This window comes from Gossypium hirsutum, chromosome A11, assembly GCF_007990345.1.
Source record: "Gossypium hirsutum isolate 1008001.06 chromosome A11, Gossypium_hirsutum_v2.1, whole genome shotgun sequence".
In the NCBI taxonomy this organism is placed as follows: Eukaryota; Viridiplantae; Streptophyta; class Magnoliopsida; order Malvales; family Malvaceae; genus Gossypium; species Gossypium hirsutum.
The window spans coordinates 7,679,510-7,694,190 of record NC_053434.1 but is presented as its reverse complement, the minus strand read 5'-3'; the positions used below and the strand labels follow the sequence as shown (position 1 = coordinate 7,694,190).

Here is a 14,681-nt window from a genome sequence, read left to right as displayed (position 1 = left end):
ACAACTTTTTATTATATTTTGAATTTGTGTATTGTTTTAAGAATTGTTTTAGTCACATTTTTTATTTATTTCTTGTTTTAATATTTGTTATTATGTTTTTAAATGTATTTGATTTATTATATTTTAAAATTTTTATTTAATGAAATAAGCTAAAAAAAATTTAATATGGGCCGGGCTCGGGCTTAACAATTTTATTTTGAGCTAGGCTTGGATAAATTTTTAGGCCCATATTTTGGGCCGAGCCGGGCCTGAGCCTAGAAAACTGGCCTAAAATTTTGCCTAGGTCTGGCCCGAACCCGGCCCGGCCCGGCCCATGCACACCTCTAGTTTCAGGCATGGTCGTGTGTCAAAATCGTGTGAAAAATGTGAAAAATCAGTTTACCACACGGCCTAGCCACATGGGCGTGTGCCTAGGCCGTGTGCCCCTTTGATGCTTAAGAAATTATAAGTCAAAATTGCCCACGGGCTGGCCACACGGGCATGTGCCCCTAAGTTCAAGATTTTTTTTTAAAAGTTTTCCAAAGTTACCGGTTTAGTTTCAAATCACTTCTAAAACATGTATTGGGCCCCGTAGGCCCATATTAGGTCTTTATGGTAAAATTGAAAAGTTTTGATTTGGAATGCAAATCTATCTCGGTTTTGTACAAATGCTAGTGTATAAGTCCAGTAATGCCTCGTAACTCTATTTCGGTGACGGATACGGGTTAGGGGTGTTACATTAGTAAGACGTTAAAACAACTTGATCGAATTTTTCTAATTTGTAAGGCTCTTAATGAATTAATTTCTAGAAACGTCGTTTAGGATTGTTGAAGATTATTCAACTGAGAAAAGACTAATTATAAAAAATGTTCTCAGCAATTAATTTACACATCTCCAATAAACAGCAACCATAAATCTTTACTATATAATTATCTTAATTTGCTATAAAATACCAAGCCTTTTAAACAATAAGTAATAATTAGTACAGTATATACAGATAAACACGAATTCAATAAAACAAAGATTTTAAAAAAGATGATAATGTAATTGCTTAAGCAGCAAAATTGCGCCAATTAACTGGTTTTGACGCTTGACACCTTGCATCTACCAACAAACATTGGGAACGAGTTTCATGTTTGAAACTATGATTCTAATCTTTAGAAATCCAATTAAAATACGATTTCTTAAATAAAAAAGTACAATTTTTCAATATGCATATCTCAAAGACTTAGACAACTTTAATATTTTGATAATTACCAATTTTAAAAAAATATATTTAGAAATTAAAATTCAAGATTCAACCTTATAACATGTAAAATAAAATGAAAATAAATGTAGTCATGCAAAAGAATCTTTAACACGAGGAAGTGGTGCAGTTAGTGAAACTTTTAGCTTAATTCAACTCTTACGTGTATATATAATTATACATTTATTTCATATACTTTCAAAAATAAAATATCAATACTAATGTTTTATTTAGTGTTCAAGCGTATATAATGCTTACAATTATATCAAATCAAAACATTAAATATTACATCAAAATTCTATAATTTATCTCTAAATTAGTAATGTAGTTCTAAATTTTATAATGAATAAAAGTTACAGATAAAAGAAATCAATTTTAGTTAAACAGATCGTATAAACATATATATACCAAGGACTCTTGAAAATTCTTAGGGGGGGAACTAGGTCTCCTCTATAAGTACCATCCGCCTCTATTGAATCACGAAACTTAAGGGTCAGAACCAATCCCAACTTGCAGCCATGGAGATGAACCTCCGCTCATATTGATGTCCTTTAGTTCACTTAGTTTTGCCAACTTCAACTTACTCTTTGCCTTGTCTTCCTCATTTTGCTTAGAGTTATTACAGTTGTTGTTAGCATTGTCAACTTGCAGATGGTTTTGATTATCTTCCTTTTCTGTGGCATCAATGCTACTGCAAGGCTGCAAATAGATTTTAGTAGAAACATCGAAACTCGATGGATGGATGTGGTTCCGCCGTACAAGCTTATCAACTGGAGCAGGAAGATTGAGATCGAGCGGCTCAGAATCGTCAACAAAATTTGGTCTTTGGGTTTGCTGAATCTGCTGTACCTGGTGTTGAAGCTGATGAAACTTAACCAAGGAGGAAGTCTCAACAGGTGAATTTGAAGTGATCCAATGACATCTTTTATGCCCTCCCAATGCTTGTCCCGATGAAAAAACACGGTGACATATTGAACATTCATGTACTTTTGATTTCTTTTTGGATGTGGAGGCCAATGTATTATCAAACCGAAACGTTGATGTTGGTTTCTTAAGGAAAAACCCATGGTGGTCTACATCAGCTAAACTATCATCAACTCGGGCTGCGAAACATCCCTTAACTTTCTTGTGGCTAGCTCTATGTCCGCCCAGTGCTTGATGGGAATTGAACACTTTCTTGCATGCTTTGCACTCAAACAGCCCTTTGGCCTTGACCGTAGGTACCCTAGGCCTACATGCAATGGCATGAGTGCTGAAATTCATCGTATTCCTTCTCTCATCTTCTTTGCTGGCAGAAGTACAAGATTCTTCAGGCTCGGTAACTAAAGGGACAACGGTTGCATTAGATAACATCATCAAGCAATTGGCAAGATCTTCTTCGCTTGATGGAGAACTGAAGGCGTTGAAATTACCAACTTCACTTCTCAATGATCTTTTCCTTTTAGAGCAATAACCAGAGGAGCCTCTCCTTGTGATGCCATCATCATCACCTTCTGACCCTTGGGAGGAAACAAGAGATTCAGCAATATCCCTAGGCCTGGAGCTACATTTTCCATGCTCCAGAAAAGATTTCCATGAAAAGAACTCCTTGCCACAATTCTCACAAACCCTACAGCTCTTTAATCGATTAGGGTTTGTTCTTAATCTGTACATGCGCTCATTGTTAGGTGGCACAACGTTCCCCTCTAATAATTTGTCTTCCCAATCACTAGCAAGATCATCGTCATCGATGAAGCGGCTCTCGTCGCCTATTCCATGCGCCATCATATGCCCACCAAGTGCTCTCCCACACCCAAATCGTTTGTTGCAAATTTTACAAAAGTATTTGAACTCTGATTGTTGATCCACTATAAAAGCCATACAAAAAAAAATAAAAAAATAAAAAAAATCTGGGAATTAAATTTAATGAAGTGAAAAAAAAAGAATGAAAAAGAAGGGTGAGCTGTTTGTTCTTGTACAGTGAAAAGGTTTGTCGAGGAGTTTTATGGTGAAAAATTATCAAAGGGACAATAGTCCTAGTTTTTAGTAAGAGTAATGGATTGGTTTAATTTGTGGATGAAAAATATATAAAACATATATAGATTAGGGGGTAAAAAACACGAGAGCAATGGTGAGTAGAGGTCGAAGAGTGTAGGTGATGACAAGTGGTAGGAGAAGGAGAGGGTTAGAGACTTTTTCTACGGCTTTGTGGTGGTGCGCTGCTGGTGGCGCCGCCAGTCAAACCAATTATAATATTACAAAAAACCAATGGAGTTCCGTACAACTAGTGAGTGTAGTGTTAAAAGTTAATTTTGCGTCTCTCTACAATGTGTGAGATGGAAAGAGAGTAGTGAATAATGAGTGAAAGACATTTAAAGGTAAGAGTGCTTCAAACCAACCAAAAAAAACACGTGCCCATTTATGCTTTCTCCTTGTCTGTCGGTTGGTTCTATCTCCTTTTCCACAGAACTTTTTGCCTCTCTCTGTGACTCTGTCTCGCACATTTTAATTATTACCTCCCCTATTATTATCTTCTTTTTGTTGGGCAAAGATTCATCAATACCCACAAAATTTACACACACACACTTGAGTCATAGTTTTGTCTCTTTTCTTTTATCCAAATATGAGATGAAATTTATGTTTAATGTGAAGATATTTAAAAGACTTGAATAACATATATTATTAACCATTTTAAAAGCTCCAACAATGCATCAAATTGGGGAGAGGGAATTCATAATTAAGATATAAGTCTGTGTTGCTTAAATTAGGCAATGTACTAATATATACAAAAAGACAAAATCGTATAAAGTTGAAGAGAATTTGTTATTTGAGCGACGACTCTGCTTTCATCAGTATGACAGTGCGGGGTTAGTCGCCATAATCAGTCTATCAATCAGGTAATGATAGTGATTTAGAAAAAAATGGGCGCCGCGTTAGTTCAGACCATTTCTATTCATCAACTGCATTTTGAGCTCAACAATTTCACGTCCATGAATTTGGGACCATTTCCGGTGGTTTTAATATAAACATGTACCTATATGATTAAATTTGATGTTGTATTAGGTTGATGAAAGCCACGGGTGCATGGAGTACTTGCTTAACTCGATGGGGTAAGGCTAATTGATCTTGCTAAAGCACAGTAACCAGTTTAGGACCTGAAAGATCCAGTGTTTTTTGGGCTCTTCATCCCCACTATTAAAGCAAAGGGCTTGAGCCTTGTTACACTATTGATACAATCTCTTATGGCATGACATTACTCCTTTTTTTTCTTTTTTCTTTTTTTGGTTAAAATGTCCCATCTCCGTGACCAAAATACTATATTTCGGTTTATATGTTAAAAAAGTTAAAAAAGTTTTTAAGAAAATGAAAAAAAAAATCAATTAAGTTTATGTATTAAATTTGCATCCAATTAAGCCGATATCGTTACATGTATAGTTTACCCTTTGTATAGTTTACCATTTTTTATAATTTTTTACCATTTTTTATAATTTTTTATGATTTTTAAATTATTTTTATGAGAAAAATATTATATTAAACTAGAAGTCCTCAAGTGTTACCATTTGATCGGCTTGTCAATTTATTTTAACAATCAACGTGATCAATGATGAAAACCGTTAAAGGAGGGGCTTAATTTATTACTTTAGTTTACGACAGGGGCTTAATTGAGTGTGAATTTAATATAAAGACTTAATTGATTTTTTTTTCTTAAAGGCTTTTTTTGACATATAAGTATTTTTTTAACGGTTGTGTTTTATCGTTTAAAAAAATCAATTCTTTTGAGATTTATAATTGTCTATTTCAACAATATATTCTCTAGAATTCGAACTTAAGTTTCCTTATTGAAAGTACAATATATTTTATTATTATACTTAACACTTAATTATGTTTCGTTATTTTTTAATATATAAATCATTTTATTTATGAATCATGAAAATTAATTTTGTTAATGATGATTAAATTCGTAATAGATATTAATGAAATTAAAAAAAATAGAAATTGGCTTGACGTGTTGATTTATTGCGTATTAGTTATATTATCTTTAATTTAAAGAAAAAAAAACATTTATGTCTAATGCATGTTTATATGAAAATGGAATGTAAATATTTTATATAATAATAGAAGTGAGGGATGGAATCGTAATAAATGAGTGTCATTCACAATTTCATACAAGTTAAATATAAATATTTTAAATATACGTTTTTTTTTTAAGTACATTTGTCTTATATATAAACCGACTAATTAAACAGGGAATAAAAAAGAGAAAATTAAAAAAAGAAAAAAAAGAATAGAAGGGGGGAAAAGGTAATTTAATTAATTAATAAAAAATGTTAATTAGGTTCCCGGAATGCATGAAATGAAAGTCTAGTGGGACATAAAATCACAGTTAATCAAGCAGTGCAATTATTAAGGTTGGAAGGTTAGGTGGGTGCTGATAGACATGGCAACATAATTTGGATTTAAAATAAACCGCATGTTAATTTAACTCACTGCAGTTTGCATAAACAAATACAACTTTATATGATTAATAATCAACATCATCCATCTTTATTCCTTCATATCCGATACCACACCAATATCAATAACTGATTTATTATGTCTACACAAACTACATCAAATATTCTTTGTCAACAATAATCATATATACAAGTTAATCATATATATATACTTTGAACATGACCAAATTTTCATGCATGCATTATTATGTGAAGGAGACTTTTAATATTCTATTCGCAAAAAAGAAAAAAAAACATTATACATACAATTTTTATTTTTTTTAAGTTATCTTTAATTGAATGCAAAAAGTGGTAGAATAAGTATATACATATGCATATATATAGATTTTATTTTAGCTTAAGCTTTACCATGTATAGATAATGTTTATACTTATTCTGATTCATAATCTTTCAATTTATTTGTATATTATAATGATTTATTCGTAAACTAATTAAAAATTCGATAAAAGTAAGTGCACCTAATAATTAACAGTATAACTACGGTGAGTAAATATATCGTTTCCACGAGGACTAAAAGTACTAATAATTACTATGTTTCTATTATTTAACCGACAGATTAAAGTGATTGATTAAAAATTAAAACTAGCTAATTAAATTAACTAAAGAACATGACAAAGAATAAATCGAAAAATAATTGAGTAAACAACCAAGAAGTGAAACAATACCCAGGAAATAATTCACTTAGACTGTTTCTAAATTATGCTAATATCTCTTTTGAGAGTAAGAGCAACTGACTCTAGGTTGATTAATTGGAATTTATTTTTAATTAAAACCCCTATTGTCTCATTAACTCAACCTATAGATCCCCATATTAGATTTGACTCTAATCCGATAGATTTATGCCGTCCTATTTCTAGGATTGCACGCAATTCCACTCAATTATGCTAGATCTACTATCAAACAAGGTTTATTCCTCCTCTGATTCAAGCACATCAAACATGGATTAATAACCTAAAAATATTAAACCAAGAATTAAGCATACAAAATTGAGAATAAGATCCAAGTATTTATTACGTAAAATAGAAATCAAAAGACAAAATTTATCATAGTGTTCATCTCCCTAGGTATTTAGAAAATTAATTCATAATCACAAATAAAAACACTTCTAATACAGTATAACCACAAGAAATAAAGAAACTCATAATAAATTTCAAAGGAATCAAATTGGGGTCTTCAATCTTAATAGAAATCTACTTCAGAGTAAACTTTAATGGTGTTTTCTGAGTCATTTTCTTTAATATTCTCTTATGGCTTATTCCCCTCTTCTTATATTTGGTATATATAGGTATTAGAATGCCCGAAAAATCTAAAAATTGCATTTTTCCACATTTCTGGAGTGCAGTTCGCGAATTCCGCACGGTCTGGCACATGGTCGTGTGGCTCACACGGTCTTGTGCCTAGCACGTTTGGGAGAGTCTAGCGCGTGTGGCTTTTGAAAGTTGCTTCGATTTTTTCTCTTTTTGCTCCAAAATGTTCTTCTAAGTATAGAAACATGAATTTAAAGGATTAAGAGCATACAATTCACCATCTTACATCGAATAATCATCTAAAACGCATTAAGAACGAGATTAAAACATATTTCTTTTATCACTTATCACCGACCCCTCAAATGGAGAGGTCGCAAATAGACATAACCCATAATCTCTATGTTGGACCAATTTGATCAAATAGTCATCTTCCTGATTTTCTGTAACACCCCTAACCCGTATCCATCGCTGAAATAGGGTTTCAGGCATTACTAGGATTTACATATCATTTAACAAAAAATTCAATTAAATACTTACCGTTTCTTTATAAGTATATATCGTTCATTTCATTATATCAATATTTCATGCACCATCATTTCCATATATTTTATGTATATTTATTCCGGTAATAGTTCATATCAAACTTAACATAAATTATATTCCATGTACCTATACTTATTTCGTTTATCTATCTTCATAATTATTTCATGCAACTATTTTGTATATATATTTCCATATGATCAATTCTTGTAAACATTTCACACAACCATTTTGTACAACCAATTCATATAACCATTCATCATTTGATACATATTACCTGAATATCAATTATTCAACAGATGTCATAGCGTCTCCTATCCACGGTCTTATTTATCTTCGAAATGATGCCATAGTGTCTTTCAACTATGGTCTTATTCATTTCATGTCATGTTGCCGTGGTATCTTTCAACCATGGTCTTATTCATTTCCTGTCATGTTGCCATGGTATCTTTCAATCATGGTCTTATTCATTTCCTGTCATGTTGCCATGGTATCTTTCAACCATGGTGTTACACATTTGAATCGCGATGCCATAGCGTCTTTCAGCTATGGTCTTACTCGTCTGAATCATGATGCCATAGCATCTTTCAGCTATGGTCTTACTCATTTCTGGTATGATGTCATAGTCCAACTACGGTCTTACACATGTATTGCTAAGGCCCAGCCATGGTCTTACACTCGTGGTGCCATATCCCAAATATGGTCTTATCATCAGGATGTTATAGCCTAACTATGGTCTTACACATATATTTCCACGGCCTAGCCATGGTCTTATCCGTCAATTCATCACTGATCACTGAATGGTCATACTCAATTCAACGTTTTGCTCAATTTGAACTTTTGATCTGATTTCCATAATTTAACAATATTCATAATTCAATAGCAAAAATATGAAATAATACATTATATCAGTCCTAATTTAGCAAATAATCATGAAAGTTCAATCATATGAACTTGGCTAAATTGCAGAAATACCAAAATTTAAGGGCATTTTAGAAATTTTCTATTTTTCTTTATTTTCCACCCAATATTTATCTAAATTGATAATTTCATTCAATTTATTAATTTAAATAATAAAACAATTCATTTCATGCAACTTGGTCATTTTTTATATTTTAATAAAATTGCCCCTAAAGTTTTACTTTTATTCAATTTAATCCCTGATACTACAACATGCAAATTAGCCATTTTTAATGTAATCCCATGTTAGCTGAATATTCACATATGCTTTCCTCCTCCTCCTCTCCATTCCACATCCTTGATATGTACATAATTCCACTATATAATTATATACTCATATCAAGTTGTCCACTTGAGTCATTGTCACTAAATTATTTATATCTTGAGCTACAGAATTATAAATTGAGATCTGCTTATTGTTTTAGAAACTAGTTATTTATACCATAAAAATTCTAGAATTTATAATTTAGCCAATAAGTACAGTAAAATCTTCAAATTTATCCATGTTTTGCTGTTTGATAGCTTCAACCTTTCTCTACTAAAAATTAATTATCTCTTAGTACGGGATTCAGATGATATTCCCGTTTGTTTCTCTTGAAAATAGACTCATTAAGGATTTTAAAATATAAATTTAAGCCCTTAATTATTTTTATAAAATTTTTAATGATTTTTCCAAAGTCAGAACAGGGGAACCCAAAATCATTCTGACCTTGTCTCACTAAATTTATTATATCTCATAATTTACAATTCCATTGCTTACACCGTTTATTCTATGAAAAACTAGACTCAATAAAATTTAATTTCGTATTTTATTCAGCCTCTAATTCAATTTTCACAATTTTTGGTGATTTTTCAAATTTAAACCACTGCTGTTGTCTAAAACTGTTTTAATACAAAATGTTGATTACCAAATTTATAACACCATTATTTCCTTTCTCTACGATATTTTCCATCACTTTCTCTTATTTCCCTTCACTAACATATCAAGAACATAAAACTTTATATAAGAAAACTCTACATTCACATCATTTCCTTGCTTTTTCAACAATATTACTCTTAAAAATATATTGAAATCTTGATATTATTACCTTATTCTATTAATTTCAATCTCTAACTTTATTTTCTCTCTCCTCCAGCTCCTATTTATTGAATCTAACTTGATATTCTAGCTCCCCATAGCCTTCTTGTCATCTTTCTCTCTTGATGGCTATGGAAATTCTTTTGATTTCTAAGTGAAAATGGTGGATTTTTTGTAAAATGACCAAATTGTAAAGAAAATAAAGTTTCTTTCTTTCTTTTCTCTTCATACGTTGGGTGCGTGGGAAAAAGATGATGACTCTTCATCTTTCTTTCCTTATATATACTAAATAAAATAATAAAATATCATTTAAAAATTAAATTAAAATATTAATAAACTAATATTTATTTAATTAATCTAAAATATCTTCAACATCATCATTACGTTCTAGATTTCTCTCTCATTCTAATTGATCATTTTGCCCTTTATGATCTTTTAAAATTCCATCATTGAGTCGTCATTTATATTTGGTAAAATTACAATTTAGTCTATCATAATTCTTCACCTATTCAATTTGGTCCTAATTCATCCATTTTCTTTAGTTTCTAGATCATTCCACCCTTAAAATATTTACACTATTAGTCTTTTAACTTTTCATATTTACACTTTAACCCCTCAAATTTTGAGTATTTACTCTTGTGCAACAAAATTTTTCTCACTTTTACAATTTAGTCATTTCTTGAATTAATATATCATAATATCCTCCCTAATGTTGACATAACTCAAAATTTCCCTTTTTGTCACTTTATTTCCTTATTTTACTATATCAATGATAATATTTTACTTTAAAAAATTTTCGGGGTATTACATTTTCCGCTCTAAAAATGTGTCTAATTTCCCACTGTTTAAACCGCAACAATATTTGATGAATTCTTCAAACCAAAGCAGAGTTGAGCCCTTCAGAAGATCACTGTTGAATAGCTATAACTGCTTTAAGATAGTTAAATTGGATCACTAGACAGTCATATCCTTGCTTCACAATCAAAGATAGACTTTTCAGAATACCCCATAACTCAGTATAAAAAATAGAATAATTCCCCAAATACTTATTGTATCCAAGAATTCAACTTCCGTTTCGATCACCTATTACTCCCCTACTGCCACGAAGCCAACTTCCTTCATATCGGAACCATCTATACTCAAGAGGACATATTCATTAGTTAAAAATGGAGATGGTAACTTAGCTTGTGGGATTTAAGAAGTATTGAAAGACGTGCATGTTAAAATCCAAAATGAAACTTGGATTTGAGCATGTAAGGATGGAGCTGACAGAGGGGGGGAATTAAATTAATGATAAAACTCCGAAGGAGAGGGTTGACAGGGAACAGCCTTAGTTGGAAGAAATAAAGTAAGAGTAGTTGAAAAAGGATGTTGTGGGAACAACCACACTAGATTAGGAGAATGGTGACAAATTTAACCAAGCTGTTAGGGACACTACTCTAACTCCTTTGCTTGTCGTTTCCTTACAAACCCAACCTTCCATCTTATTTTATAACACTTGTTTTTTCTGCTTGGGAAATGGCCACTATTTTCAACTTTTTTCAGCTCCACCATACCCTATAAAAGGATTCTATTTGTCTTTTTGTCATTCCGTACATCACGTCATAACAACTCACTCCATTTATTGGATCTTAATTGAGGTGGTTTTTAGTAATTCCAATTAATTTAATTTATTATTTAAATTGCCATTTTTAATTATATATAAATTTTAGTATAAAAAATTTCAAAATCATCTAATACTCTAGCTAAGTATATATATATAATATTTGTTTTGAAATAATAACAAATTTAGTATTTAATTTTACATTTTTTAATTAATTTAACTTTTATTTTTTAATTAAATTTTATCTCAATCTTTTTTAAAAAGAGTTAAAAATTGATCATCATCATTTTTTTAAAAAAAATTGAGATGATGTTTTTTAATGGAAATTATGATTATAACGACAAATTTTTAGACATAACAATTCACACATATATATATATGTGTGTGTTGATTTTTTTGAATTTATGAACTTTTTGTTTTTTATTTTTTTGAATATTTTTATATAATTTAAATTATTTGTTATCATAGCATGTAAGATAAATAGTGTGATGTCAGCATGGAGTACACATAAATTATCACACAAAAATTGTAAAAAAAATTAATTAATATTTCTATTTAAAAAATATTAAATATTTTTAAAAAATTAATGATAAAATTTTATTAAATGTAATTCGTAAAAAAATTAAATTTATCATTATCACTTTTATTCTTTTATTTGGACTCGGATTTGATTGACGTACAAACATTTGTGTAAAAAAAGAGAGGCTAAATTATATAAAAAAATTTAGTTGGGTATGGTCGCATAGATGCAGTGTAGTTGCCCTTGCTGGACAAATTATGAATAACAAGAATAGGTGAGGTGTGGTCGTCGGTGGGTGGGGGCGACCAAATCTTCAGAGAATCAAAACATTTCGACTTATTCCAGATGATCACAGCAGCGGGCTCCTATCTAATGCCATTAGATTGTCATTACATTTGCCCAAACAAACACCTCTTTCTTCACATCCTAAAGAAACTGAAGTAATGTTTACTTACACCAATCAATCATTTCCGAATTTGTGACCTTTTTCTTTTCCTTTTGGAAATACAAAAAAGATGCCTCCGCTTTCCTATTGTAATAAATTATATATAATTAAATGAATAAAATTTTCAATTATCGTTTTATGCAAGTCAAAATACCTTCTTTTTTGGGTTCAATGTTTTAAATAAAAAAATATAATAACATTAGGCCTAGGTTATTTGTATTGTGTTAAACAAATATACACATGAGAATGTGATATTTTAATTATATAAACAAAAAATTATTGGATGATTATTTAGTATGCTATATGAAAATAAAAAACCCTTATATATCTCATTTATTTTATTAAAATTGTATCAAATAATTAATAACAGAAATGTTACCTCGAACTTTTCTTTAAAGAAAAAAAATGGACCGAAGACATCGGCCTTAAAGACGTAAGAGTATTTAAAAAAAAAAAAGGGTAATTCAAATTTGAAGCAAATTGTAATAAGTTATTAGTTAGCCATCAAAATTCAAAAACACTTTTTGGAATAAAATTATACGGTAGTCTGCACCTAATTTCAAACAAACCATCAAATATTTACACTTACAATCTGTACAAAAAGGAAAACCGGGGGATGAAAATTCCCAGATTGTTCATGTAAAAATTACAACATAATGCGAGCAATCTGACTGTATCTTCGTTCTTCAATTTGTCTTGATTTGATTTCTTCAGCGCATCTTAGAGTCTTCTCGATGTGGTATCCTCCTCCAATGCTCACTTCCCTCTCTAAGTGACTGCAATAGCTCTCGAACACACTCACATTTACATGCAACTTGAAACCCATCAGGAACAAAAATTCAAGCTCCAAATTATTCAATTCGTTTGTAGTCAATCCCCCAACTCGTGCAAAGTAAGAGTTTCTGTAATTCCTGTTCAACCAAAAGAAAAAGAAACCCCAAGTCTATCAGAACATTGGCTTCACATATCTAAAGCCTGAAAGTTGTAATGAGGAAGAGAACTAATATACTCACATGTCTTCAACATATTTGGAAGCCACCATGATCGTTGTGATGAGAAGCCTGTGTACGTTTCTTGCATTGATCCGAAACCCAGGATTTGCCTGGCAAAACCGATCGATATACACATAAGCAACCACATAAATCGAGGGACCGGCTTTGGTGTATCGGAAAATTCTCTCTAGGTAAGATTGAATCGTCATGTCGGGTGTTTCGTGGCAATCGAAAACCCTGCTCCTGAAATCTTTTCTCGTCAATGCCCATTTACAGTTCTTGACAATCCTTTCGTTCCTTGCCATTGTTCTCTCGATAAGAGAAGCAAGAACTGATATAACCAGTGGGGTGTTTGCATCACGTTGATAGGAATAACAGTAGAGATCGGATCGAAGCTTTCTTGGGGAGATTATAAGGGAAGATGCAGCCATTTTCTCTGTTTTGTGGTAGTATATGCTTGAAAGCTATGAAAAAGGATTTTTATACAAACAGAAAAAAGCCTTAGCTACTGGGTGTGGGGTATTGCAAAAAAAATGTGAGGTTTAATGAGGATTTATAATAGGGGGATTGGGCTCAGATAATAGCTGTGAAAGTGAATAAAGAAAGGGGAAATGACAATGGTTTGGACCATTTGGAAGGTGGGTGGAAGGCTAGATAATAATACTACCAGTATCGTTTCTCAAGGATTTCAATGCTTCCTCCTTGTAAAGCCACAGTACAGACAAACCAGCTAAGCTTTCAACATTAAAAAAATACCCTAATTTTCTGCATATCAAACCAACCAATGGGTCAAATAAAATAGGGTCGCCGACAGTGCGTTGAAGGGCAATGAAATGACCTAAGCAGCTTCCTTGATTAGGCTTGGACCCACAATCAACTATACCGCATTTATTATAGCCATACATGTACTTGTAGTGTAGTGAAATCAAATAGACTTGAGTCTCTTTAAGTGGGACTGCTTCTCCACCAGTTACACACGTGCAGTAGCTATTTTGCTATTTGACTTCATCAAATCTTGGTTTTCTACCTGTAGTTGTACCACGTGCAGTTTCTTCTTTGCAGCGCTCATGATGCCGGCAATTCTTTGATCTTCCTCGTCAGGCACAGATTGTAATTAATCCCACCTTCGCTTTCCCTTTGGGTTTTTTGTTTTTTTCTTCTTATTTTGCTTGCAACTTGAAACACACCGGCCGACACTATATTCTACTCTTTACCTTGATGTAGCTAAGCTTGGCTTGTTGTAAAAGATAATGAAAAGCTCCTTCTCCGGTTTAATTTCACAAATATGAGAATCTATTTTTTTGAATAAATCAGTGTATTCGAAAATATAGACAGGTTAATTAATAATTTCTTGGAAGAAGAGATAAAAACCAAAGATTTAAAAAAAAAGTTTTTAAAATCAAAATTCAAATTTGTTTTATATAAAAAGTTGAAAATTATTAAATTAAATATCAACTTTGTCAGGTTAACTCATAATAGTAGTCAATAGGGAAGATCTAACACATATATATATACACCAAGATTTCTCACATATTACTACCAATTATTATGTCAAAAGCATACGTATATGTGTATAAA

General features: G+C 31.5%; 2 protein-coding genes across 2 annotated transcripts; both read right to left on the bottom strand.

Moving 5' to 3' along the window:
- Positions 1-1,469: 1,469 nt before the first annotated feature.
- LOC107911257 (zinc finger protein ZAT9) lies at positions 1,470-3,446 on the bottom strand. Its single transcript, XM_016839130.2, has one exon. The coding sequence runs from the start codon at positions 3,083-3,085 to the stop codon at positions 1,712-1,714; it is 1,374 nt and encodes a 457-aa protein (XP_016694619.2). The 5' UTR covers positions 3,086-3,446; the 3' UTR covers positions 1,470-1,711.
- A 9,219-nt stretch (positions 3,447-12,665) lies between these two features.
- Positions 12,666-13,824, bottom strand: LOC107911890 (cyclin-U2-1). Its single transcript, XM_016839867.2, has 2 exons — positions 13,125-13,824; positions 12,666-13,022 (listed from the first exon to the last, which is right to left on the bottom strand). The coding sequence occupies exons 1-2, from the start codon at positions 13,532-13,534 to the stop codon at positions 12,758-12,760; spliced, it is 675 nt and encodes a 224-aa protein (XP_016695356.2). The 5' UTR covers positions 13,535-13,824; the 3' UTR covers positions 12,666-12,757.
- Positions 13,825-14,681: the final 857 nt, after the last annotated feature.

What these genes read in the sequence shown, in the direction of transcription:
- LOC107911257 (XM_016839130.2), bottom strand. Translation starts at nt 3,085, where the DNA reads ATGGCTTTTATAGTGGATCAACAATCAGAGTTCAAATACTTTTGTAAA.
- LOC107911890 (XM_016839867.2), bottom strand. Translation starts at nt 13,534, where the DNA reads ATGGCTGCATCTTCCCTTATAATCTCCCCAAGAAAGCTTCGATCCGAT. An exon ending in TCCAAATATGTTGAAGACAT is followed by an intron (nt 13,023 to 13,124) that starts GTGAGTATATTA and finishes TTGGTTGAACAG; the next exon opens with GAATTACAGAAACTCTTACT.